The 24938-nt window shown below is 59.6% G+C and overlaps 1 protein-coding gene across 2 annotated transcripts; it reads right to left on the reverse strand.

Annotated features, from left to right (window-relative positions):
• Nucleotides 1-126: 126 nt before the first annotated feature.
• GFRA2 (GDNF family receptor alpha 2) lies at nt 127-24007 on the reverse strand. Of its 2 annotated transcripts, XM_048047358.2 has the most exons (9): nt 23480-24007; nt 18606-18920; nt 14942-15025; nt 10809-11157; nt 3235-3344; nt 2998-3138; nt 2726-2901; nt 1763-1816; nt 127-1595 (listed from the first exon to the last, which is right to left on the reverse strand). In XM_048047358.2, the coding sequence occupies exons 1-9, from the start codon at nt 23517-23519 to the stop codon at nt 1467-1469; spliced, it is 1398 nt and encodes a 465-aa protein (XP_047903315.1). In that variant the 5' UTR covers nt 23520-24007; the 3' UTR covers nt 127-1466. The 2 variants fall into 2 exon arrangements, with proteins under 2 accessions (XP_047903315.1, XP_047903316.1); XM_048047359.2 differs by lacking the exons at nt 14942-15025; nt 18606-18920; nt 23480-24007 and adding an exon at nt 11838-11960.
• Nucleotides 24008-24938: the final 931 nt, after the last annotated feature.

Here is a 24938-nt window from a genome sequence, read left to right on the forward strand (position 1 = left end):
AACTCGAGGTTTTGTATGACCCAAATTCCAAGCTTTCAGTGGGGTTTTAAGCGCTGTCAGGTGGCTGTGGAAAAAAAAACAAAACAAAACAAAACAAAAAACACAACACACAAAGGAAAGGAGATGATATTTTCAAAACCAAAGTTATTTCGCATTAAAAAAAAAGCCCTGCCACTTGGGAACGTGTCAGCTCCTTTGAAATGTTTGCTTGTTTGCTTGTCTCCCGGAGCAAAACAGACAGGGAATTGTTCGCAGCCTTGCAAAACATTTCCACTGACCCAAACCCGCGCGTTTCGGTAGCCGAGCATCCCCCAGCCCACCCGGGGTCCCTCCTGCAGCAGCAGGGTGGGCAGAATTTGGGGTGCTCTGCAGGACACGGACCCCATCCTGCACCCCGCAGCTCCAGCACCGGCATCTCCCCAGCCCGCCGAGCTCGGCTCTTGCTTCTGCTTGGTTCTTTGTTCTTGGTTTATTTCTTTTTTTTTTTTTTCCTCCATTATAGACATCATTTAAAAAAAATAAACTTTACAATAATACATTTGTAGTCGTTGCCATTTGAGCATTTCTTTTTTTTAAAAATAAAGGGGAAATGAAATTTAAAAAAGCCACACTGTAGATGTATATGGTTATGTATATACATACATATATGTAGGTATAGGTGAACACTATATACATACACTATATATGTATATATAAAAGAAAACTGAGTAACATATAGAGGTTTCCAACCGCTGCTGGGGTCGGAGCCCATCCCAACCCAAATCCGACAGGACGAAGGATGGAATATAAAAAGATGCCAAAAAAAAAATCTCCCTCTCCAAGTGACAGACCGAAAGCATCAGGACAACCTCACACTGCTTGGATACTGGTTTCTTTTCTGGTTTAAAATTCTCACCGACAACGGGGAAAGAAAAAAAACCCAAAGGCAGTAACGATGTAGAGAGCTGGAGCGAGTTCCCTGGCCGGAGGGAGACGGAGAGGCTCCGGTAGCGCGGTCGTCCTCCGGAGCAGGGTGATGAGGATACGTCCCTTGTCCCCACGGGGTCCCCGCAGCGTGCCCGGGCTGGTGGCTCCTGCAGCCAGCCCTTGCCCGAGCTCTGCTCGACGCTCGTTTTCCCTCCCCGGTGCTGTTCACAGCTTTGGCTCCCCATTTTGGGGGGGGAGGGCGCGGGCGGGTTTTGCCACGAGCCATCGGGCTCCTGCTTCAGCAGAGAAACCCAACGCACCGTAAAACGAACAACAAAAAAAGAAAAAGGCAAGGAAAATTAAAAAAAAAACAAGGGGGGGGAAAGAAAACCACCAAAAGTTTCCCAGCGCCACGAGGGTCCTTCCACCGCCGTGCCGCGGTGGCATCACCGGTGTTTGGGAGCGTTGCAGTCCGGAGCCCGAGGTGAGCCTTCGCTTCCCGATGCTCCCGAGCCGGCACCGGCGGCGTGGCCGAGGCTGGGGCGAGCGTCCCCGTCCCTCTATAGCACCAGCACCAGGAGGAGGACGGGCACGGCGGGCAGGATCCGGCCCGCCCAGTGCCGGCTGCCGCCTGCCTTGGGGTCCACGAAGGTCTTCTGGTCTGGCATGGTGTCCGTGGTCAGCTGGGTCTGCGGGCGAGGGAAGATCAGGCAGTCAGCGACACCCTCGGGTTTATTTTTTGGGGGGGGAAAGAGCCTATTATTTTTGCCCATGGGTCGGTGAGAAATGCAGTCCCTGGGGTGAGGTCCCCGCAGCAGCACCCCCCTCCCCGGGCTCTCCCCTGCCCCCAGGTTACCTCTGAGTAGCACAGGCTCTGCTCTTTGGACTTGTTTAGCTTCTGTCCGTGCTCCTGGAGGGGAGGAAGGAGGCAGGCTCAGGGCAGGCTCCTGCACCCGGGGCTGAACCCCAGGGCTGGGCTCCCCGGGCAGATCAGTATCTTCGCTGGTCCCTTTTTTTTTTGCAACCAAAACTGAAGCTGCAAGCGTGGACACAGCCCCATCTGAGCCCCAGGTTCATTCTCCCGGCAAATGACCCTGCTCAGCACCACTGTGAAACCCACAGGAATCGGTGCCCCCATCCCTGGAGCAAGGCACCCAACCACAAGCCCAGCAAAACACGAGAAAACTCATTTTCCCAGTTTCCCAAAACCACATGGAATGCAATCGCTTGTTCGCACCCTGAACAAGCCCGGGGCAGAAGTGGGGCTCAGGATGGGTGCTGAGCATGGAGCAGGGTGCAAATCCTCCCTTCCCTGCACCAGGACTCCCGGTCCCACCCGGCAGAGGGGGGGGGTGCTGCCCCAGGGGGGGCAGTGCCGGGTCCCTGTGCTCCAGCGTGAAATGGAGCCGCTGTGATTGTCTGATGGAGCGGTAACTAGAAGACAGAAGAGGTAATTACTCAAGCGTGCCGCATCTAATTAGAGGCTGCCCAAGGGTGACATTGCTGCCTGCACGTGCTGCGGGCGGAGGCGATGCTCCCCTGGCTGCGCGCACCCACCGCTGGCACGGTGCTGGCTGCAGCCGCGCAAAGGGTGCTCAGCAGGCACAGCACCTCCTGTGCTGCAGAACCACTTGGAGCAGGACCAGGGGGGCCGGATCCTGCCAGGCGCCTGGGTACCAACAGCCCATGCAAGCCAAGCCGCGCGCTCGTGGCTCGCACTGAGCTGCGCCAGTTGCAGAAGGGTTTTTTGGAGGTCCAGAGCAGCCCAGCACTGCACCAGCACCCCCAGTTTGCAGCTGTGACCGGGCTGGGCTCCTACCTGGATGGAGGTGCAGGTGGTGATGACGCTCGTGTCGTACATGGTGTTGCTGTAGCTGATCTCATCGGGCAGGGACGGGGTTTTCTCCGTCTTGGGCGGCACGGTGATGGGGGGCAAGGGCTTCTTGGGGGTGAGGGTCACGTCGGTGCCGTTGCCGAAGGCCTGGATGGCGTTTCCTGGGTGGGCAGGAGAAGACGTTTACGTGGGGGCCGTGCGAACGGGGCGCTGGCCGTGATGGGCAGGGGAAGGAGGGCGACGGGGGAGCGCCTTACGGAGGCAGGGGTTCTCCGTGAAGTCCCTGAGGAACTTCTCGCACTCCTCCTCCAGGTTGCCGCTGCCTTTGCAGGAGCACCAGGGCGAGATGGTGATGCTGGTGGTGCTGGCGTCCACGTAGTTGGGCGTCATGTCGAAGCCTGCGCCCGGGAGAGGAAGAGGAGGAGAGATGAGGGGCTGAGGATGGGCTGTGGATGGAGAGAGCCCTCCTCGCCGTGTCCCGTCCGAGCACTCACCGATGAGCCCCGCGTAGGAGCCCAGGCATGCCTGGTAGTTGTCCCCGGGGCAGCTCGTCAGGGACTGCAAGGAGGCTTGGCAATTAGCGTGGAAATCGGCCAGCCGGGACCTGGGGGCAGAAACAGGAGGGAGAGGGACGGGATTTCACCTCCGCTGCCGGCACCGAGCGACTCAGCAGGGAAATTTGTAAAAAACAAAGGAAACAAAAGAGGATGAACAGGATATAGAGGAGAGCTCAGTGAGAGCTGGAGGCTCCGGAGCTGCAGCGTGACCCCAGCAGGCGCCCACCCCCAGGCAGGTAACCCCCACCCCAGGGACCCCCACCCCTGTCCCTGCTGCTCCCCAGTCCCCCCCCCCACTGCTGCCACCCCATAAAACTTCCCCACCTCATCTGGCCGCGCCGCTCCCGGCGTCGTTACGCGACTGTAAAATTTGACTGCTTGTTTTTATCTTCCCCTTGAAACGTTAAAGCTCAGAGTGCAATTAAAATGCCGGAGGTTGGGGTTTGTATGTTTTTCTTTTGTGGCTGAGATGGGGAAAAAAACCAATCCGGAGCCTCGCGGAGAGCCCAGGGGGCTGGGACAGTCTCGTGTCCCTTTCCTTGGGACAAACCAAGTCACCGAGGTGGAAGGATCAAGAAATGTGAAGGATGTAGAAGGGGATGGACAGACGGATGGAGGGCAGTTTTCCAAATTGACTCGGTCATTAGATGGATAGACACGAGGCTGAACTGTGGCCCGGGCTGGATCTCAATCACAAGGAGCAATCGCTGCAAAGCGGCCAAGCTGCTGACACCGTGGATGAGACCTTGCATTTCACAACAGAAAACCTCCTCGGCTCTTTTTCTCACGCGTCATATAGAAAGAAGAAAGCATACATTATTTTCTTTAGCTTCCTTTTCCTTCCTTCTTAATTAAATGTCATCTTTGTCCAACCGGTGATTGAATCATCCGGCAGTACCTGCCTAAAGCCACGAGAACTGATGAAAATAAAGGCTAGAAACTGTTGTTTTTTAAATAGGAATGATTTGTTTTCAGGAGGTTTTTGATCAAATTAAACGGAGGAACAAACGAAGCAGTGATTGAATGAGGTAGAAGGGATCTGCAGCAATACCTCACATTTATCCAGCACTTTTCATCACAACCGCTCTTGAGTGCACTAAAGGGAAGGGGGCGCAGGCACCGCCTAATCGCAGCCAGTGCCAGGGAAGGGGACAGATCCTGCTCACCAGCACGCGGCCAGAAGCCTGCTGCAGCTTCATGTGTTAGTACCGGGGGAAGGACAGAGGAGGGAACAAAGCCCAGCTGCTTGGGGCTGCTCCAGGGCACCGGCTGCTCCGTGCCGGAGCGCAGCGCTTGGTGCGGCACAGCCTTTTTCCTGGAGACTTCTGCTGTTTCCAGCCACCCGTGACCGGGGCTTTTTCCAAACCACCGATGCATCCCTCTCTCATGGAGCAGCTGAGTCTCTTTTCGGGAACTCCCCCACCCTTCACACCCCAGCATCACCCCACAGCATCCCTTCTGCTGCTTCCCACGGCCGGCTTGCGCGCAGCTTTTGCCCATCAACCGGCGGCTGGCGGTGCCAGTTGGATTATTTCCCCGCTTCCACCAGCTGTCTGACCCACTTAGCGCCTCCCAACGGACCACAAATTTCCAGGGCAAGGTCGGCCTCTTCATCTGGGTTATTGGAGCACTCGTGACGAGAAGATGGGACTCCTGGGCACCGCTCACTAGACGTGGGGAATGCTAAAAATCAGCAGCAAGGCAGCTGGCACCCTTTTTTTACCAAGACACGCAGCCAGGGATGTCTGCTCGCTCGCGTGGGGAAGCCTTGGGGTCTGAGGCCCAGAGGGGAGAGCCTGGGTGGGCATCACACGGCAGCAAAGCCCCAGCTCTGCTCCTTGCTCGTGGTTCCCACCGCAGGGAGGTATTTTGGACTCCCTCCCTCGCTCCGCGGGAGATAAAGTTTCCGACAGCATTTCCCTCTGCCCAAATCAGAGGCGAAGGCACGTCAGTTCCCTTAAAGAACTGTGGCAAGTTCATCACCGAGTGCCATGAAAATTTGTCACGCTGCTCCCCGGGGCCCTGCTCCTGGCTTGTAGCATCCTCTAAGGCAAATGTTATTCTTTTCATAATACATGACAAGCCAGCTGGTAATCTTTCCAGAATATCCAAGCCAGATGTCACTCTTTCCGTTGTACACAATGAGTTCGCAGTCGGTGGATGAGGCTCGAACTGCCAGGAATAAACCTTACTGGAACCAGCCCACGGCTTCTCAGATTTCTGCTTTTAAGTGCCCGGGCAAAAAGGGGACGGAGCCAAGTCCATCCGAGCAGAAACAGGAGGAGTTTGTGCCAAACTGCTGGCTCGCGGCTCGAGGTGCAGGTGGGCTCAGCCAGTCCCTGCCTCGATACATGAGAGCTGGGCAGGAGCGAGCGGGGCTGGCAGCTGGAGTCAGTGATGGGGAAAAAAGGAAGACACCGAGCATGACCTCGACCATGTCTGCTTTCCTGAAGGGCCTCCAGGACAACCCCCTAATGATATACATCCTTCAAAGCCAACCCTTCCGCGGCAGGACTTGCATTTTGCATTTTAGGTGCTTGCCAGCCCCTCTGCAAGGCCATGGAAACATGAAGGTTGGAGAAGCCCTCCAAGATCATCCGGTCCAACCATCACCCTGCTACCGACGTCAACCACACGCCCCTAAGCACCAGGTCCAACCCCAGTGGGGTTTCCTTCTGGGCACCCATCCCAGATAACTCATCTCCTGCCTTGGTACCACGCAGGAAAGCCTCAGCAGCTTGCCAACGTGACACCTTCTCTCCAACGTTAAAAGTTACCTGCACAGCAGAGAATTTCAGATTTATTTTTTTTCTCCACTTGTTGGTACATTGCAATTTTTGAGCAGAAAAATCCCCGGAACAGATGCGAGGTGCCTAATTGGGTGCTAATTGTTCCCATCACCACATGCCTATAAGAAGTCCGAGCCCAGCGCTGGTAATAATTCTCTACCCATCAAAGCGAACGGCATCAGGATCTCGAATATTTCATGCAGAAAATGTCCGAGCTGCAGAGATTACTCAAGACATGTTTTTCACAGACAATTTACAGGGACCAAGGAAAAATGGCTTTAATAGACATCAGCGCGGAGAGGCGGCATAGAAGAAACGCCTGCCCCCCCCTCCCCACAGCTCGGTGGATGTTCGAGAAGCTGTGACAACACACAAAGCCCAGCAAGACGTAAAAAGCTCCCGGGACCCGCTGGGTGCCCTCCTCCCGGTCGCTTGTCCTGCTGGAGATGGATGCATTTGGAGCCAGGGGACGCAGAAATAAAAACTGAGCATCCGACAGCAAGGGCGGCATGGCCGGGTAACGCAGAGAGGTGTGGGGATGGCATCGGCTAAGGGAACGAAAGAGGAGCCAGAGCAGGACTCCACTGCTCCGGATGACCCTCTATAAAAGCTAGGAAATAGTTCACAGGGGAAAAAAGGATGGGTGGAAATACTTGTTTTATCCAGGAAAAGTTATCGGCCAACTTGGCTTTATACCTGATTTAGTGAAAATCACGCCTCTGGAGGATGAGCACCGGTGCTCATGACCAGCCCAAAGCTGCCCAGGGAGATGGGGACAGCAGGAAAGAGGCAAAAAGAACAAACCAAAGGAGAACAAACCAAAGGAGAACCCCAAAATCACAGAGTAAGAAGAGCCAAGCTAGCTCGAGAAAAAGGAAACGAGGACAGAGAGACCAGGGGCTAGGCTGGAAGTTGTTAGTTAAGAAGTTTAGTTACCAGATGTATTTTAGGACACTGCATGTTGATTCATCACGGGTAAGAGCGGTTGAATGATTTTTTTTATCCTCTTGCCTATGCTCAAACCCTATCATTACCCGGTAAGGGAAGGGAAGAATTAAACACACGCATCATTTGATTTTAATTGAAGGACTGTTCTATTTCATTGAACTGCTAACTAAGCCGAACAGGAGATTGTGTTTACATAAGCAAACCCTGAGTCAGTATAGACTTGCTGTCACATTAAGTCAATACTTATGAAGGCTCTCTATTTAATTATTCAGTGCGAATTGACTTATTATTGTGTTAAGAGTGTGGGCAGCCTTGAGCAAGGTGGCCACGGAGCTGAGATCGCTCCCGGCTGCCTCTGCACATGGGTGCCCACGGGGTCCCTGGGGAGAGGCACCCCACTTACATCCTCTCTCCTCCCCATTCCTTCCTTCGGTGGGAAGCCAAAGCCCCCAGCCCTCACAGATTTGATATTTTAGGTCCAACTCAGAGGTTTTTGCAGGTAATTGCAGCCCTGATGCGGGCACCCACATTGGGGACCCCGCTGACCATGCCCTGTTCCCCCTTGAGATGCCAGCACTGCTCCCCTCTGCCTCTCCCGGAGCTGCTGCTAAATCCAGGAGCATTTTTCCCTCCTCCTCCTGCTCCTCCCCGACCACGGACAGCTGAGCCACGCTTCCGAGCTGCTCTCATTACGTGGCATAATGAGAAAGTTGAGCTGCGCGCCGCTGTTTATCAAGGCGACATCCATTACAGATGGCACTTTGTGCTCAGCAAAGGGCGTGAAGGCGAGGACGCGGGCTTAAAAGAAAGCGTTTTGCTCCCGTGTTTTGGTGTTTGATTGATACGGAGCCAAGTCTCCCCCTTGGGTCATCAGTGATGGAGCAGGGCTCCCCCTCCCCAGGGCACGGCTCAGGAATTGGATCCACAACCACAGCCAAAATGAGGCTATTTCTGCCCAGTTTTACCAAAATGAACCTCACCAACACACACACACGGACACAGGGGTCCTGCTAGGAGCCGGGCAAGATCCATCCCTCCCCCCCACCACAAACACTGCCTGAAATACACCGAAAACTAGAGAAAAGTCAGGAAAATGAACAGCCACCCTGCCTTTGGATGCTGAGGAGCAAGAGCCAGTGGAGGCTGGGAAATTCTTCAGCACCAGCATCAGTGAAGCATATAAGACCAGATTATTTGTGTTCCCGACTTGCTGATGCAAGATGAAAAATACAGCAAACTGCAGCTGCTGAAATCAGCTCTTTTTTTTTTCCCCTCTCCTTCCCTTTCCCCTTAGCTGAGGTTAGTGTTTTGCAAAAGGTTTTTATATTCTGGGAGCTAAAACCTGTCCGTTGCAATCAGGCACAAAGCTCGGGGAGTTTGTCAGGCTCCTCCGCTGTGCCGGGAAGAGCTCCCCGCACGAAAAGCTGCACAAATTGCAGCCATCTGGCCTTGATTGCGCCCTGCCCTCGTGGCTGGAGCTGGGTTTGGGGACCGGGAACCTCACGGAGGGGTTCGGTGGCCTCGCAGGTGCTCCGGCTCTGAGCATCCCCATGCACCCAGCTTGGCGCTGATCACTGCAAAGTGCAGAGGGAATGTCCCCATAAAGGCACATCCCTGTACTGAGGGCTTCACCCTTCATTAGGCATTCAGCTGGGAGGCCTAATTAGGGTCTGAGCCCACGCAGGAGTGTTATCTCATCTCCCATCACTGGTGGAGCAGCAGCCGATCTGCTCCTGAGTTCGCTGCCCTTGCCAGTCCCGTGCTCTGATAAGGACGAGCATCAGTCTGTGATCCTGATCTGATAAGTGCAGGCACGTTTCCTTATCCCACAAGGGACTGAAAGCCGCTTGTGCCATGGGCAGGGGTGCAAAGGTGCAGAGGGTTTCATGCCCAGTTGCTCCTCAGTGGGTGCAAGCTGTGGGAAGCAGGACAAAGCCAGCACACTGCTTAGACGTGATCGCAGCACCCGGTGATGACCCTGGCAGCAATCCTCTCGCCAACCCTTCGTTATTTCTACAGGCAGAGGAGAGCGGAGGCCCCCAGCACCAGCCCCACAGACCACTCCCCACCTGCAAAACCAGCCCCAGGACGAGGTGCTGGGACTCAGCTTGGATCAGGCTGAACACCAAGGGGAAGAAGCACAGAGATGGAGGGGGAAGGATGGAGGAGACCCCAAACCAGCAGCCGGGCAATAAAACACATCCCATGTGTGCACGCCTGCTCGCTGGGAACACGCAGCACACCCAGCCTCTGCCAGAGCTGTTCCCATCCCAAATACCTGGGATGAAAAAGCCAGACCCTCTCTCACTTGCAAAGCAGCATCAATACAGCAAAAAAAATTCTTTTTTTTTTTTGTTTTGTTTTGTTTTCCTGCTGGCCTCCGGGGAGGGAGCTCAGCTCAGGTGCAGGCACCGCTCACCCCCGGATAGGTCACCGCTTTTAAACACTTTCGCAGCTGCAAAACCGAGGAGGTCAAGCGAGCTGCTGGAGCGTGTCAGCATCCCCAGCATCCCCGGGCTCCCCGCCGCAGGCTCTTAACCCTTCTTACACCCCCGTGCTGCAGCCTGGTTAATGCAGCTGCTTGTGATGGGGGTGTGAGGTTTGGGGAAGCCCCCCCGCCCCGAGCAGAAGGGACAGGATGGGACCTTCCTGCAGCACAGGTCAGTGCACGCCTTGCACTGGGTCCTTGCCAGGTCCCATTGTGGGGAGAAAACAGCCAAGATTAAGGCAAAAAATCTCTGCACACCGATGCTCAAAGCCGGATCCAGGAATAAATCAGGGTTTGGGGCACCTCTCCCTAGCCGGGCACCATCATTTACTGCCGGAAAATGCATTTCCCCCATAGAGCAAACAGCCCCAAACCCCCAAAACGGGTTGTTCCCCGCCACGAGCTGGGCACATCCGCAGCATTTAACGCCTGAGCAAGCCTCTCCTGCTGACGGAGAGGTGCTGCCATTAATTTGGCTGCGGCTCAGCGCAGCCCTGATATCTTTTATTCATAGACATTGGCGTATTGTATTACTTTTTGATAAAAAGCCACATTCCCACACTTCAAACGCAGTTGCTCGCAGCCGGGGGAGGACCCAAAGCGCCGTTATTTATTTTGCCACCGGGCTGTGGGAACCTCCATCACCGTGATGGCAACAAGACCCTCCTCCTCGTAGCAAACTTATTCTTTACGAGGCTGATCCGGACCCTGGAGGGTGACAGGAGGTTTTTTGCCCTGTGAATAATGAGTTTCATAATGGAGAAAAAGCCTGATCTCCCCCGACTTCGCTTCAGCACCGGGGGAGGAGCGTGTTTCGCCAGCGATGGAGTTTCGCTGTGGATGCTGAAAGCGCACCGAGGGATTTCGTTGGGTGTGGGTGTCCCCAGTGCCACAGAGCCTCAAGATGAACGTTTGCCCTCCCCACGCCTCGGGGAGATGGAGAGCCCCCAAAGCTCACAAACCATACACAGCCCTGCACAAACCCGTGGGCTCACCCCGCAACAAGGGGGGGAACCAGGCTCTGGGCCCCCTCCCAGCACAACAACCTCGCCACAAGTAGCCAGAAACCCTTAACCCTCCCCATTTTACACGGAAAAAAAAAAAAATGCTGGGCTGCTGGAAGACACCCAGCCGGTGAACACACACAGCTGGGAGGATGCAAAAGCCTCGGGGCAACCCGCAAACATGAAAAGGAGCCGTGCAACAAGAAAGCAATGCAAAACCAGCCACGGCCCCGTGCAAAATCCCCCTCCAGCACCGAGCAGAAGCCGTCTCGGATCCCTTACCGGCAGAGGTGGTCGGCCCGGCACACGTTGCGCAGCTCCAGGCAGTTGGGCTTGTGCTTGTCCTCGTAGGAGCAGGAGGGGACGATGGTCTGCCGCCGGCGCTCGGCGCAAGCCTGGTCCTTGCAGGAGCAGAAGAGGAGGCGGTAGGTGTACTCGCTGGGCACGCGGTCGAAGAACTGGCGCAGGGCTTTGTGGCATTTCCGCCGGCTGCAGTGCTCGGTGGCCGAGATCTCCTTGCTGCACGTGGAGATGTAGCCCGAGCGCAGGCGCTTGCAGTTGTCGTTCAGGTTGCAGGCTTTGGCCGCGTCCAGGCAGTGGTTGCTTTTGGAGTTGGTGGCCGGGTCCATTCCTGCCCCGAGGGCGAGAGGGGAGGAAGATGTGAGCCTGGTCCCGAGGGACACGGAGCTGCTGGGGACACGTCCTCGAGCCCCAAGGTGCCGCCAGGAAGGGGCTGGCACCGCCGTGTCCCTGCTGTGCTGGAGGTGGGGAGGGGATGCGCTGCCACGGTCCCCCCATCCTTTCACCCCCTGCACGATCTGGAAGCCTTCCTCCGACAGGGAAGGAGGTCACACACACCAAGCACACGTGGGGACCTGGTTAAACCGTCCTCAGTGCATAATTCACGCCATGAATTTACAACATTTTTTTCCTCCAGTCAATTATTCGAAGAATAATTATTAATTATCCAGCCTGCTCCAAAGCAGAATAATCTGATGAGCTTCACGGGGCCCAGCCAGCCCCTGTATCCCCCCCTGGGGCTCCCAAAAACCAGGTCACCCCCAGCCATGACCCCAAAAGGGCCAAGTCCTGCCTTGGCAGGGACAATGGGGACAGAGCTAGGCTCCAGCCGTGTCCTGCATCCACCCCGGGAATCCCAGGTGTCAGCAAATAAAGCAGCCAGGGAGAGGATGGACAGAGCCAAACCACCGAGTGGGAACAAACGCTGATTTTTTTTCTATTTTTTTTTGCTTTGTTTTTGTCAAAATGATGAATTGCCCTTGGCAGGCCAGGTGCTATTTTAAAAGTCACCTGACTGCACCAGCAATTTCTTCCCTAATTTCCTCTCCTTCGCAGCCCAGCCAATTTCGTGGGTTCTTCCATTGTCTCCTGGCTTCCACTGGCAAAGACAAATGACAGCACTGAGGAGGGTTTCCTACCGGGCGTGTTTGTAAGGCCCTGGTAATTAGCAAATGGCAATCAGCTGCCTTGGGGAGCATGGTTTCCCTTCCTCGCTTTGCCTCTTTGAGTGCAGTGATGCCCATGGCCCTGCTGCTACCCAGGGCGTGCAGGATCTGGCCCCCCAGGTGAGGAACATTTTGGGGGCACCATTTGCAGCCCAGGACCCAACCTGGGCTCATTTTCCTGCAGTTTTATCCAGCCTGGCATGAGCACCCCAGCCTGGAGCTCCTGCAAGCAGCAACACCTGCATTAATAGGTCCTAATTAGAAGACAAAACCTGATTTCTCCCCAGTTTTGTCCCGTGCAACCCCCCCGGCTCCCACCCTATGTGCAGAAGGGGTGCTGCCAGCCCCCAAGCCCACCCGCCAGCATCCCTGGGGAAAGCTGCTCTGAGCGTGCCATCAAACACATCGCCGGTGGGATTAATGCCCCCTGAGATGGGGGGTTTGATACAACACACCTAAAGTGAGTGCGTCTCGTGATATTTGATTTATAAACACATCTGCCTCGAGAAATGGTGCAAGAGGCAAGGAGGTCACAGAAGCTGGGAGAGATGTTTTACGGAGGGTGATGGGAATAAAGCTGTGAGAGGGGGAGAAAGGAGCAAAGAGGAGCTTTGCGCCCTCCTGTGCAACCCCAAAGAGGGGACGGGGCAGGAATTTGGCTGCAGGAGCCCCCCCAGCCTGGCGGTGCCACGGGGTCCCTCCAGCCAAGGGCTGAGGATGGAGCCAGCTCGTGACCCCGATGCCAGAGGAGCAGGAGGGGATGAAGTGTTTGAAGAGGAAGGAGGAGCACAGTTCTCCTTTCTGCTGGTGCAAAGCAGCCCCTGGCTCTGCAGGGGGATGCAGGGAGCCTTCGCAGCCAGCAGCTCTCCAGCACGAGCGTGGGATCTATGCAAAGTGCCGGCTTACCGCCTAATCCTCCCGAGCACCGCGCCTGCCCTGCCCCGGACCTGCAGGGACCTGGATGCATTTTAATAGAGCCGGTGCTTGAGAGCGCAGGGTTCCTGGGGAGCTCATTAATAAAGCACAGGCATGAAAATTTCATGAGGCGGGCAGGAGACGGGGGCCAAGGAGCTTCGGGAGCAGCGGGAGACGCGGTGCCACCGGCTGTCCCTGCCCGATCGGAACAGGACGGGGCTGGGGGCAGAGGAGGAGGAGGGCGATGAGGAAGGCAGCACGGGCTGAGCCTGGCCACCCGGTGCCCACCAATTCTTGGTTGCTGGCCCCGTGCTTCCCAAGCAAGGGGCTGAGCCTGGCGGGGAGCTGCTGCAAACCCTGGTGCTGGGCGAGCCTCTTGATCTCGCTGCTCCAATTTCCCCAATTCCTTCTTGCCCACGCCCGCCTCTTTCACCATGGCTTCTGTTCCTGCAGGGCACTGGGCAAGGCTCTTGTTTGGCACCATCCATCCTCACCGGGATGCTCTGCTCTGCCCCGTGCAGCTCAGGGGGCTCTGCCCCCAGCCCCCTGCTCCCCTCGTGCTCCCAGCCGGGGCGCGAGAAACCAGAGCCCAGCCGCGAGCATCGAGCATCGAGCATCGCCTCGCTCCCTCCCTTCCTCCTCGCAAGGTAACGTAATCCCTGCGCTATCCCCACAGGCAATTAACAGCGCGCCGGCTCAGCCTTGTTATCCAGAAACAACAGCAACAGCTCATTTGCTTCAGCTGCTTGGGCTGCGGGTCAGGGCTGGGGGTCCCGGGGGGTTCTCCGCACCCCCAGCCCCACACGAGGGGGATGGAGATGGTCTGGAAGCAGCAGCGAGGCCACCCCAGTGGCCACGGCGCATCTGTGGAGCGTAGCCCCCGGTTCCCCCTTTCCCCAAAAGCCAGAGAGGTTTCCTTCCCCTCTCGCCTTGCATTTCTGAATAAATCAAGCCGTGAGCGTTTAATCCCCCGCTCCAGACACTCCGCTTTTCCGACTTTCCAGCAGCTGAAATATTTCCTTGACGATAATGCAATCCAAAAAGGCACGCGGGAGATGGGAGGGGGGTGGCATCGGCATCCCGAACCGGTGCTGAGCTCCCCGCAGGGAGCCTCGGAGAGGGGCTCCAGGAGCCAAAACCCGGCGGGTGACGGCAGCGAGGGGCTCCCCGAGGTGCACCCATGAGCTGGGCGCATGGTGAGGGGTGCCGGGGGGAGCACAAGGCTCCCCGAAACCCCTGGGTGGCTCTCGGGGAAAGGGTTAAGAGGAGAAAGAAGCCAAGGCATTGCTGACCTAATTCGGAAGAGGGGTGGTGGCAGAGCTGAGGGTTGTCATGGAAATAGATGGCAAAAAAAAAAGTTCCTAATGGACCGTGGTGGTGGGGTTTGGGTTCAGAGAGGAGGGTGTAGGGCGCAGAGGTGCTCCCAAGGGCTCTGCTCCTCCTCCGAGCAGCATCCCAGGGCTCAGCTCCAGGCCAGCAACCCCAGGGAGGGACAAACAGGGTCCCCCCCCCGGCTTCCCAGCCACTGAGGCCACGGACAGGGCATCCCTCGGCTCCCAGGACACAAAGGGCTTTTCATGCAGGACCCACGGGCAGCGGGAGGCTCTGCGCCCCGTCCAAGCCTCCCCCATCTCATGCCACAACCCCAGTGGATGTGGCAAGACAAACGAGTGACTTACAAACCCCAAAGCCCACCTTCTCTACTTATTATTCACCCATGGCTGGAGTCCAGGAGGTAAAAACCTAAATCACAGCCTGGGGGGAATTTAGAGCCCAGCAGGAGGACGCTGTCGGTGCTCCGGGAAGGGGCGGCACCGGCTGATGCCCAAGCACCGGCTCTGGGGGGATGGAGGAGAAGGGGGCAGGGAGATTTTGGGCAGGGGGATTTTGGGCAGGCCAAAGGTGGGCTGGGGGAGTGCTGGGGTGAACTGCAGGGGAGGGAGCTGCAGGGTTTCACCGGCAGGGAGCTGGGTTGCAGGTTTGTATTCCCGGGCAGGAGCAGCCAAACCGGCGGAAGCATGTTGCTTTTATTACCTGAGAAAATTGAAGCGAGCCTGAATATATCAGAGAGACGAGAGGTGACCGGCTCGTAGGGGGAAGCTTCATAAAATTCTTCTCCTGGAGTGGGAGGGAGGAAAGAGAAGGGGAAGAGGAAGCAAATTAAAAGAGCGCAGTGAGCGAGCGCGGCCGCGCCGGGCACGGCCACCTCCAGCTGGCGAAGGGCAAAGCAAGAAGCACCCCAAGCACAGCCCTGCAGGGCAGGAGGAGCCCTCTTGGGCCATGCTCTGGGTGATTTTTGCTGGCTGCCATGAGCTCGGCTCCTTGCCCCAGCTGGGTTTGGCCTGAGCTCGGGCTGAGCCCCACGGTTCAGCGAATTCACACGCGCAAGGTCAACGTCCCGCCGGCACGGCCGCACAGCCCCGGCCAGCTGCACGCCGGAGCTTTAAGGGTCTGGACTCAAGGCCGGATTTTTTCTTTGTTTGTTTGTTAACGAAAAAAGCATTTCCTTAAAAAAGAAGGCTGTAAAAAATGTCTTCCGCTCCGCTCTGCCTCTGGTGCGCTTTGGAGAAATGGGAAAATTTCAGCGATGGTTGTCATGGGGTGGGGGGGCGCAGAGCTGGCCGGAGAAGCAAATCGTTTCAGCACCGACCTACCCACCCTAAATTCCTCCTTCCTCACCTGCCAGGGGAATCCCCAGCCCAGCCGCTTCTCCCCCCCTGCCCTAAGCACAAGCCCACGTGCTTTTGCTGCGCGCCCTTCGTGTAACTCCAGAGAAATTTGATTTCAGGAGAACCGCATCTCTCGGGGGAGGAAATGCTCTCCTCAAACCCCATGAGCCGCAAGATTAAAAAAAAAAAAACACACAGACTATATATTTAAAATATATATAAAAATAAATCAGTGGCCGGACTTGGAAAGCCCCGGTCAGAGGCTGAGCACCAGCCTGGAGCATCGATTTCCATTGTGCCTGGCAGCCCTCGGGGCCGGATCCTGCGCCCTGGTGCCCTCGCTGGGGGTAACCCCGCTGTGCCCCACGGCTGCAGCTCTCCCGGCCACCGTTAGCCCAAGGCAGCAGCATTTATCCCATTAATTTTAAGGATATTTAAGGATTATTAAGGAGCCACTTGACGTGCTGGAAAACAAGCTCGTGATGGGGGCGGGAGCGATGGGGGAGGGCAAGAACCCAGACCTGCAGCCCCTCAGCGCTGTCCCTGGGGAATTTTGGGGAGGGCAGAGCCGGGAGGGGAGATGGGGAGACCCCAGCTGGGGCTGGGGCCGTGGGTTTCCAGCCCTGCCGTGCTCAGGGGGATGCTGCGTGATGCTACGGGGGGGGCAAGAACCCCCACCAGGGACTGATGATGATGACGGTCCCGGAGGAACGAGGCTCCGGGCAGCGTGTCCTCCCATTTTGCTGGGTTTCCTAATGCTCCAGTGACAAATAGCACCTTTATTAAAGTGCATTTAGGAAACACTGTAACCTCACGGTATATTGCTTTGCCAATGCAATAAATAATTAAATACTAGCTGAACCCTGCTGCTTGCTAGGAAAATTACCGAGCATTAAAAGGGCAGCGGACTTTTCTTGAGCTCGCTGAGATGCAATTAACCTCCAGGAACGAGGCTGGAGTGAAAGCAGCCCTCCTTAATGGCAGGGCTGCCTCGAGCCCGCAGCCCCGGGGCTGGATGGAGGCGGCCGGGGCGCAGCATCCTTGCTAAAGGCACGAGGTCGGGGCCTACCCCGGGCTCCTCGTGGCTCTCCCACTCGCTGGTTTGAGCATCTTTAAGCTATGAGCTGCTGGATCTCCCCAGAGTCTCCAGACCTGGTAAAAATCTCCTGTTTTTCCCCCACAAATCAAAGCACAGGTCCTGGAGTACCCATCAAGCACCAAAGCTCCCTCCATTCATGTCTGCAGAGCCCTCTGAAACCGCTGAAGGAAGGCGGCTAATGAGGGGTAGAGAACAATTAAGCACTAATTCCTGCTCTGGGCGGGTTTGGGGGCTCGCTCATCCCTGAGCTGACCCAGATTTGAAGGCAACTCCAGCAGGGCTCGCCGCAGGGGGCTGCGTGCTGGGGTGCAAGCACTCCTCGTCCCTGCCACCGAAGGCTCCCAGCATCACCAGCCTCTCCTCCGCCTTCAATCCCAGCTCCCGGGGGCGGGCAGAGCCCCGTGCCCACTGCGGGAATGGTTGTGGGGTCTGCCAGGGGGGATGCTCTGCCCCCTGCCAGGGAGAGATTCTCCTCCGTGGGCTGTAAAACGTGCCCCCATCCCCTGCACTCCTCTTGAGGAGGTGGATTTAAGCCAGGACAATCGAACAGCAGAGGACCGGGAGTTTTTCCACGCCCAGATTCCCGGTGGAAATGGGGCCAAGCTGCCACCACACGCTGCGCTGCAGGTGCTTGCGCACAAGCTGCCACTGCCCAGCCGGGTGCATGCCCTTGCATGGGCTGTGCCGTGACCCGGCGGCTCCGGAGCAAGATTTTTGCACAGGCTGGAGCTGGATTTAAGAGCTTCCATGCGCAGAGCCGGCCGTAAGCCCATTAGAGGGATCTGTGCTGTCAAACTGGTGCTGGCTCTGCCCGTCCCCAGCCTGGCAAAGCTGCGCGGGGGTGGCCGGAGAGCGGAGCGAACCCCGTGAGCAGCAGCCCCAGCCTCAGGCGAGCCCCTCACCACCAGTTTCTCCCTCTCCAACCAGTTCCCAGCCCCTCTGAGCCCTGGGCCAGGAGCCAGCCGGGCGATGGGGCAGCCCCAGCCCCTGAGGAGCCCCCACAGGCAGGCAGCAGCTAATCCTGCCTTCGATGCACAACCCAGCCCCGGCCTGGCCAAATCCAATTTCAATTACCTGCGCTGCTCCGGCCTCTGATTTACTCCTCCACCAGGCTGCAATTACGGCAGCCTCTGGAGCATCGCCCCTGCGTGGCGCGATCCCAGCGAGCCCGCCCTGCTGCCAGCCCTCCGGGAGCAAGGACTGGGGGGGGGGGGGTCTGGGGGGCAGCGAGGACCTCTGCACCCCAAGGGGATCCCCACAGCCCCTGAGATGCTGCAAAGACCTTGGTGCCGGTCCTGGTGCCCCTGGAAAGGGCAGACAGAAGGGGAAAGGCTGGATGCTCTCAGGAAACTCCCTCCTACCCTCTTTGTCCGCAGACCTCAGAGCACTTTGCCTTTCAGATGGGAAGAGGAGACGTGGGGCTTGCCCAAAACCACAGGGAAAAGCCCCCGTTTCCTCCAGCGTTCGTGGCAGACGAGGCTGTGGGGCTTGCTTCCAAGGCTCCCCCGCACCCCAGCCTCTTGCAGGGGGGAACGGGGTGGGTACAGCCCGCAAACCCTGCTCACACGTGGGCAAAAACCCCGCAGCCTTTGGGGGACACGATTCAGGACCAGGAGGGAGGCAGTGGCAGGAGAGGAGCCCTGCGCCCACGCTCAGCTCCCTCCCCACCACGTGGCAGCAGCCGGCTGCGGCTGCCAGCGCAGCCCCCAAACCCATTTCCCCCTTGCCCCAAGCCCACCGTGGGCACACCGCCCCCACCCCATCCCACACCAGCATCCTCCCACCAAGGGGGGGCACCAACCCCTGCGCAACCCCCAGCCCCATTCTGCTGGAGAAAGCAGCGACCCCCAGACCCCCCAGACCCCGAATAGGCCCGGGACCCCCGCGCCCCATCACCCCCAACCCCACCACCACCCCGCAGCGCCCATACCTTCGGTCAGCCCGAGGTGTATGCTCCAGTAGATCTGAAGGCACTGCAGCTCCTTCTTCATGCCCCGCTTGCAGCGGCAGTCGTAGAGGGGGCTCTCCTGCAGCACCTCCAGCGCCGCCTGGCACTCCTTGTTGGCCAGCATGGTGTTCCTGTCGCGCCCCGCCAGGCACTGCCGCAGTGTGCGGTACCGCGAGCTGCAGCTGGGCTCGGCCGCGCACAGCTCGTTGGCTCGCACGCAGTCCACGGGCGCCCGCCAGCCCTGCGGGTCCTGCCCTGGGGGGGACGGGGGGGCGGCCAGCGAGCGGAGGGTCTCATCTGGCCCGGGGGAGGCGGGGAGGAGAGAGGAGGGCAGAGAGAGGTGAGGGGGCGTTGGTGGGGAGAAGTCCTTGCCCCGTGCGCACCCGCCCCGAGACGCCGAACTCGAGCCCCCAGCCAGGTGCCCCGCAGCGGGGTGCAGATGGGGGGCGGATGGGTGCAGGGAAAAGGGTTGGGGTTGATTCAGGGGGGATGCCAGCCCCGAAATCCACAGAGAGATGCGAGCAGATTCTGCACCGCTCCCCTGCACCCCTGCACTGCTCCCCTGCACCTCTCCACTGCTCCCCTGCACCTCTCCACTGCTCCCCTGCACCCTCCGAAACCCCGCAGCACCCCAGAGAGGGATCACATCCTTCCTCCGCTCCCAGGCCCTGCCTGGATGTGTCCTCAGTTGCACCCTCCGAAACCATGCAGCACCCCGGAGAGGGATCACATCCTTCCCTCACTCGCAGCCCCTGCCTGGATGTGTCCTCAGCTGCACCCTCCGAAACCCCGCAGCGCCCCCCAAAACCCCGCAGCAGCCCGGGGAGGGATCGCGTCCTTCCTCCGCTCCCAGCCCCTGCCCTCAGCTGCAGCCTCGCCAGGGGGCTGTGACGCAGGGGGACACCGGCCTCTCCATTCCCCATGAAAAGCAAAGAGCAAACGGACAAAGGCGGCGTGTTTCCAGCCCTGGTGCCCGCGGAGACGAGCCTCCGCACACGACATCTCCAGAGCAAGCCAGCCCAAACTCCCCATGCGCATTGCTGTTTTTTTGTTTGTTTTTTGTTTTTTTTTAGGTTGGGGCTCAGCATTTTCAGCCGGGCCATGGGATTTTTAGGGCGTCTGACTCATGGGTTTTGAGCTCCCGGGCTCGGCAGGGCTGCAGAGCAGTGTGGCTCGGCATGAGCTCTCCCCCCAGCACGGCCTCCTGCCTGCCTCCGCGCTGCGCCCCTCCAGGAGGCCGTGCTCCAGCTCCTGCCCTCGCCGCGGGCCCTGCCTTGGCCGTCGGCCCCGAGCTCTCCCCGTCCTGCCAGGCACTCCCTGAGCTCTCCCGTTATTCCCATCGCTTGCTCGCTTTTTGCTTTCCAAAAAAATTCTGGCTAAGCAGACAAGGCGGGTGTCCCTTCGTGGGCGCATGGGGAAGGGGGACAGGCTGCAACAGTCCCCAGCCGAGCGATGGGAACAGGGAGGGGACAGCAGGGCCCCTGCCACTCCTGGGCCCCCGTCTTCAAGCCTGCAATTGCAGGCAGGGAAAGCCCTGGAGCAAGCAAAGATGGGCACGGCGGGACGTGGGGGGCATCCTCGGCCACCCCAGGGGGTGATGCGCAGGGACACCCCACTGCGTGCAACGCCCCCACCGCGAGCTGTGGGTGTCACTGCCCGTGGTGCCATGGGGAGCGGCTCCTGGAGCAGCAAATGTCAGCCTCCAGCTCCAAGCCCCTTTCCCTCTCCGTGGCCACTCGTCCGGGTACGGCGTGGGGACAGTGACACCTACAGGCATGTGACAAGGGCCACCCGTGTCCCCCCACCCACGGGGCCACGCAGGGAGCTCCACGCAAGCAGGGCTCGTCCCCTGCCACCGCACGAGAGGGGACACCGGGGGCTCGGGCGGCTCTGCAGGAGGGACGGGGCGATGCGGGGCTGGGACCCCGTCCTCCTGGGCTTCAGCTGATGGCCCCAAAAGACCATCGGTGTGCTTGGAGAGGTCTGGAGGGCGTCCAGGTGCGCAGGAGCAGCCACAGGGCCCCTCTGTCCGTGTTAGATCCAAGGTGGGGTGGCAGGCGTCCCTGGCCACGGCTCTCCTCGGCCTCTCGGGATTATATTCCACAGGGGAAGCAGGCAGGGTCCGTGCACGGCGGGGGAGAAGCTGGCATCCCCAAACGCTCCCCAGGGCTGAAATGCAAGCTCTTCGCCACGAGACGGGTGAAGCTGCGGCGCTGCGAGAAGAAAGGGGCCGGCTCCGCGCCCGTGCACGTCGGGAAACCACAGCCTTGAGCCTCCCAGCGAGCTGGGACGAGCTGCTCCTGCAGGGCGCTCGGCTGCCAGACAGGCAGAGCCATCCCACAGCTCGGCACCACGCCGCCTCTCCTCGTTCATCCCGGCTGCACATCCCTCTGGCTCCAGCCCCAAGCCCAGAGCTCGGCTCCAATTCGTGCTCCTGCCTCCACGAAGCCTCGCCGCAGGTCCTGAGCCTCTCCTCCGGCCGCGCTCCCCTCTCCTCGCCGCCTCCGTGCGCCTCCCGGGCAGGGTCCGCAGGTGCCGGGGGGGTGCGGGGAAGGGAGGCAGCTTTGCTCCGATGCAAAATGCTCTGGAGCTCCTGGAGCATCCTCCCGAGGGGCCCAGCGCCCTGGGCGGCGTGGTGCCGGGGTGGGGAGGCCAGCAGGAAATCCACCGAGCACCACCACGTCTGAGCTGCAGATGCCAGCGGCGCCACGGAGCAGGGCACGGAGCTCTCCTGCTCCGGAGGAAGGGCGAAGCAGCCCGGATCTTTGCCCCAAAGCCAGCCACACGCTCAGCCCCGGCTGGACAGGCTGGAATCAAGGTGTTATTTCTGGGACCCCCCGCCCCCTCCCCTCCTGCCCCACGGCGCGGCCAGGCCGGGCAAAGCCCCCCAAAACCCTGCAGGGGTGCAAGGTGGGGCAGGCTGAGCCTTCGATCTACCCAAACCAAATCACGTCACGGACAAACCCCTGGCTAAACTCGTACCAATAAAACACCTGCAGGGAATTTCAACCTAACCCTCGGCCGGCTCGGGGGGGTCGGAGCTCAGCACGGATTCACAGGCAGAGGCACAAACCTCCGCCAGCCAGGGAACGAGGCAGCGTCAGGCTCCGTAGCCACCGTTCCCTTCTAGCTGTAATGCTTTTTTTCCTCTTACTGGTCGTGCCAGAGACCTTTGGACACAGGCAGAGGGAAATATTTATCCTCGCAACTTGACTAAAAACAACAACAACAAAAAAAAGAATTGCTGAGGAGCACGCAGCCTCCCAGCCTTGCTGTCATGGTAGCAATTGCGTTATCCCAGCCGAGAGGGATTTTTTTTATTTTTTTTTTTGGTCTCTCCGGAAAGAAAAGCCCAGATGTTAAGAGCTGAACCGAGAGCTGGGCTTCCTCCCTGCCCGGCCCCGCCACGCACCCAGGAAGCCCCAGGGGCGCGGGGAAGGGGCTGAGGGTCTGGCTTTTGGGCTGCCAGCCCTGCGAGGAGGACGGACCGCGGCTCGGATGCCTCAGGTGGAGCATCCCGGTGGGTCCCTGCCCTCCTGAAGCCCCCTCGTGAGACCTCCACCAGCGACTCAGCCGTGCCTACAAATGGGGCTGCCCCCCCCCCCCCCCGCCCCGGCAGCCCCCCCCGTGCCCCCAGACCTCGCTCCCTCTGGCTCAGCTTTGTGCCCGGACCCCGACGGTCCCCAGCAGGTCACAGGGAAGGACACCCCAAATTTTGGCTCAGCCCCCCGCCGCCCAGACCTGCATCCGCACCAGCGTGGGGGCAGCACGCAGACCCCTCTCCACCACGGCACAGCATCCCCCCCCCCCAGCCAGCAGGATTACATCGGGGAGCAGCAAGCAGAGGGGATGAGCACCTGCCCCCCCTTCACCCAGGGCGCTGAGCATCCCCGGAAGGTGCTGAGCACCCTGCACAGGGTGGGTCCTCCGCCGTGGGTGCCCTTTCGGGAGGTTCGCGTGCCAGCCCTCTGCGGCTCCCCGTCCCTCCTCCTCGGCCTCGCAGCCGAGGCGAGCTCGGCGGAGTTTTTCCAGGCTGCTGCAGAGCTTTCGGGATCGCTCGCACGCAGAGCCAGCGGGGTGCAGGCGCTGCCGTAGCCACGGCTGGAACACAGCACACGAGCCGCAGCCCCGCACACAGCAGGGCAGCTGGCTGGCCTCCCGGGGGGGGGGAAACGGGACCCTGCTCCTCTGCTTCTTTTACGCCCCGTGTCCAACACAACCTCTGACTTCTCCCCTTCCCATCCCTTTCCAGCTGCACCTTCCCCGCCGCCGCAGGAGGCTGCCCTAGAAATGCGAAGCCTTCTTCCTGGCAGCCACCAGAGCTCCCAAATAACTCACGCACGATCGAAAGCAAGGCGCACGGATTGCAACAGCGGGGACGGCGATTCCCCGAGCACACGCACACGCGATTAGCTCAACTTTCCGAGCCCGCTGCCCCACGCCGAGCTCAAAGGCGCCTGCGGGAACGGGGGGCACGAAGGGCGCTGGGGGGCTCGGGGTGGGAAAATCCTCCGAAATGCAAATCCTCACGGTGCTGCCAAGGCGAGAGGGGACCGGGATCGTGCGGGGGGCTCTGCTGCCGCGCGCCGGCCGCGGATCCTGCGCGGTGCCTTGGCCAGAGCCACGTCCCCGCCGTCGGTGCCCCTGGGGGGCTTCCGAGGGGTTGGCCGGGGTTTAACCCCCTGCTTTAAGCTTGGGTAGAGCACAGGCAGAATCTCCCGGCCCTAGTGGAAATCCTGCCGTGCGGTGTCTCGCCTCATCCCCCTCCTGATCCGGACGAAGAGCCAGCGGATGCGCAGCGCCCGCAGCCCGCGGGCAGGGCAGGGCAGGGCAGGGCAGGGCTGGCTGCCACTCACCTACGAAGAGGACGATGCAGAAGGCGTTTGCCAAGATCATGTTAGTAAATCCACGAGCTCCTCCACGGGCGGTGGAAAAAAGGAAAAATAAGAAAAAAGGAAAAAAAAAAAAAGGAAAAAAAAAAAAGGAAAAAAAAAAAGGAGGAAAAAGAAGGGGGAAAAAAAGGTGGAAAAAAGGATCGGGGAAGGAAGCAAAGCCCCCAGACGAGCAGGTAGATCCCAAATCCGCACGGCTCTGCGAAGAAAGGCGAGGTGGGGGGGTGTGGGGGCGCTCCGCCCGGCAGCGGGGCTCGGAGCTCGGAGCCCCCCCGCACCCCCGGCCCGCTCCGCGCTCGGGGGGCACCGCGCACCGGGCACCGGGCACCGGCACCGAGCACCGGGCACCGGGTACCGGGCACCGAGCACCGGGCACCGGGCACCGAGCACCGGGCACCGGGCACCGCGCACCGGGCACCGGGCACCGAGCACCGCCGGCTGCCGGCGGCTCTGAGCCGAGCGGGGGCTGCGCGCCCGCCTCCGGCTGCCGGCGGGGGGCGCGGCGAGGGGCGGCTGCGCTGCTCCGCCGAGCCCCGGCGGAGGAGAAGGGGCAGAGCCGCCGGGGCCGCCCCGCTCCTCCCCGCCCCTGCCCTCTCCGCCCCTCGGCGGGGCTCGGGAGAAGAACGGGAGGGGGGCAGAGGAGCTGCGGGCGCCCTTGTGCCGCCCTTCGGTGGGGTAGGGGCTGGGGGGGGGGGTGCGGGCGGGGGGATGTGGCGGAGGGACGGCTCTTCATCCCTGGGTCCCTGCATCCCTGGGTCCTTCCGTCCCTGGGTCCCTAAATCCCTGTCCTTCCATCCCTGTGTCCTTCCATCCCTGTGTCCCTATATCCCTGTGTCCCTATATCCCTGTGTCCCTATATCCCTGTGTCCCTATATCCCTGCGTCCCTCCCTCCGTCTGTCCCTATGTCCGTGTCCTTTCATCCCTGTGTCCTTCCAGCCCTGTGTCCCTTCATCCCTGTGTCCCTATAACCCTGTGTTCCCATATCCCTGTCCTTCCATCCCTGTGTCCCTCTATCCCTGTGTCCCTTATATCCCTGTGTCCCTCCCTCCATGTGTCCCTATATCCCTGTGTCCCTATATCCCTGTGTCTCTATATCCCTGTGTCCTTCCATCCTTGTACCCCTCCATCCCTGTGTTCCTATATCTCTGTGCCCCCCCATCCCTGTGCCCCTCCATCCCTATGTCCCTATATCCCTGTGTCCCTCCATCCCTGTGTCCCCCCACCCCATGTCCCCAAATCCCTGTGTCCCTCCATCCCCCCGTCCCCCTGTCCCCCATCACCCCACAACCACCCCCGCCTGCACACAATGGGGGGACCCCAGGGTGCCCCTCTCCGGCCACCACCGCCGCAGAGCCAAAGGTGAGCCCCCCCTTTTCCCCCCCCCAGCCCCCAGGGACATGCTCACCCCCCAGCCCCGCTGTG

Source organism: Anser cygnoides, chromosome 26, assembly GCF_040182565.1.
Source record: "Anser cygnoides isolate HZ-2024a breed goose chromosome 26, Taihu_goose_T2T_genome, whole genome shotgun sequence".
In the NCBI taxonomy this organism is placed as follows: domain Eukaryota; kingdom Metazoa; phylum Chordata; class Aves; order Anseriformes; family Anatidae; genus Anser; species Anser cygnoides.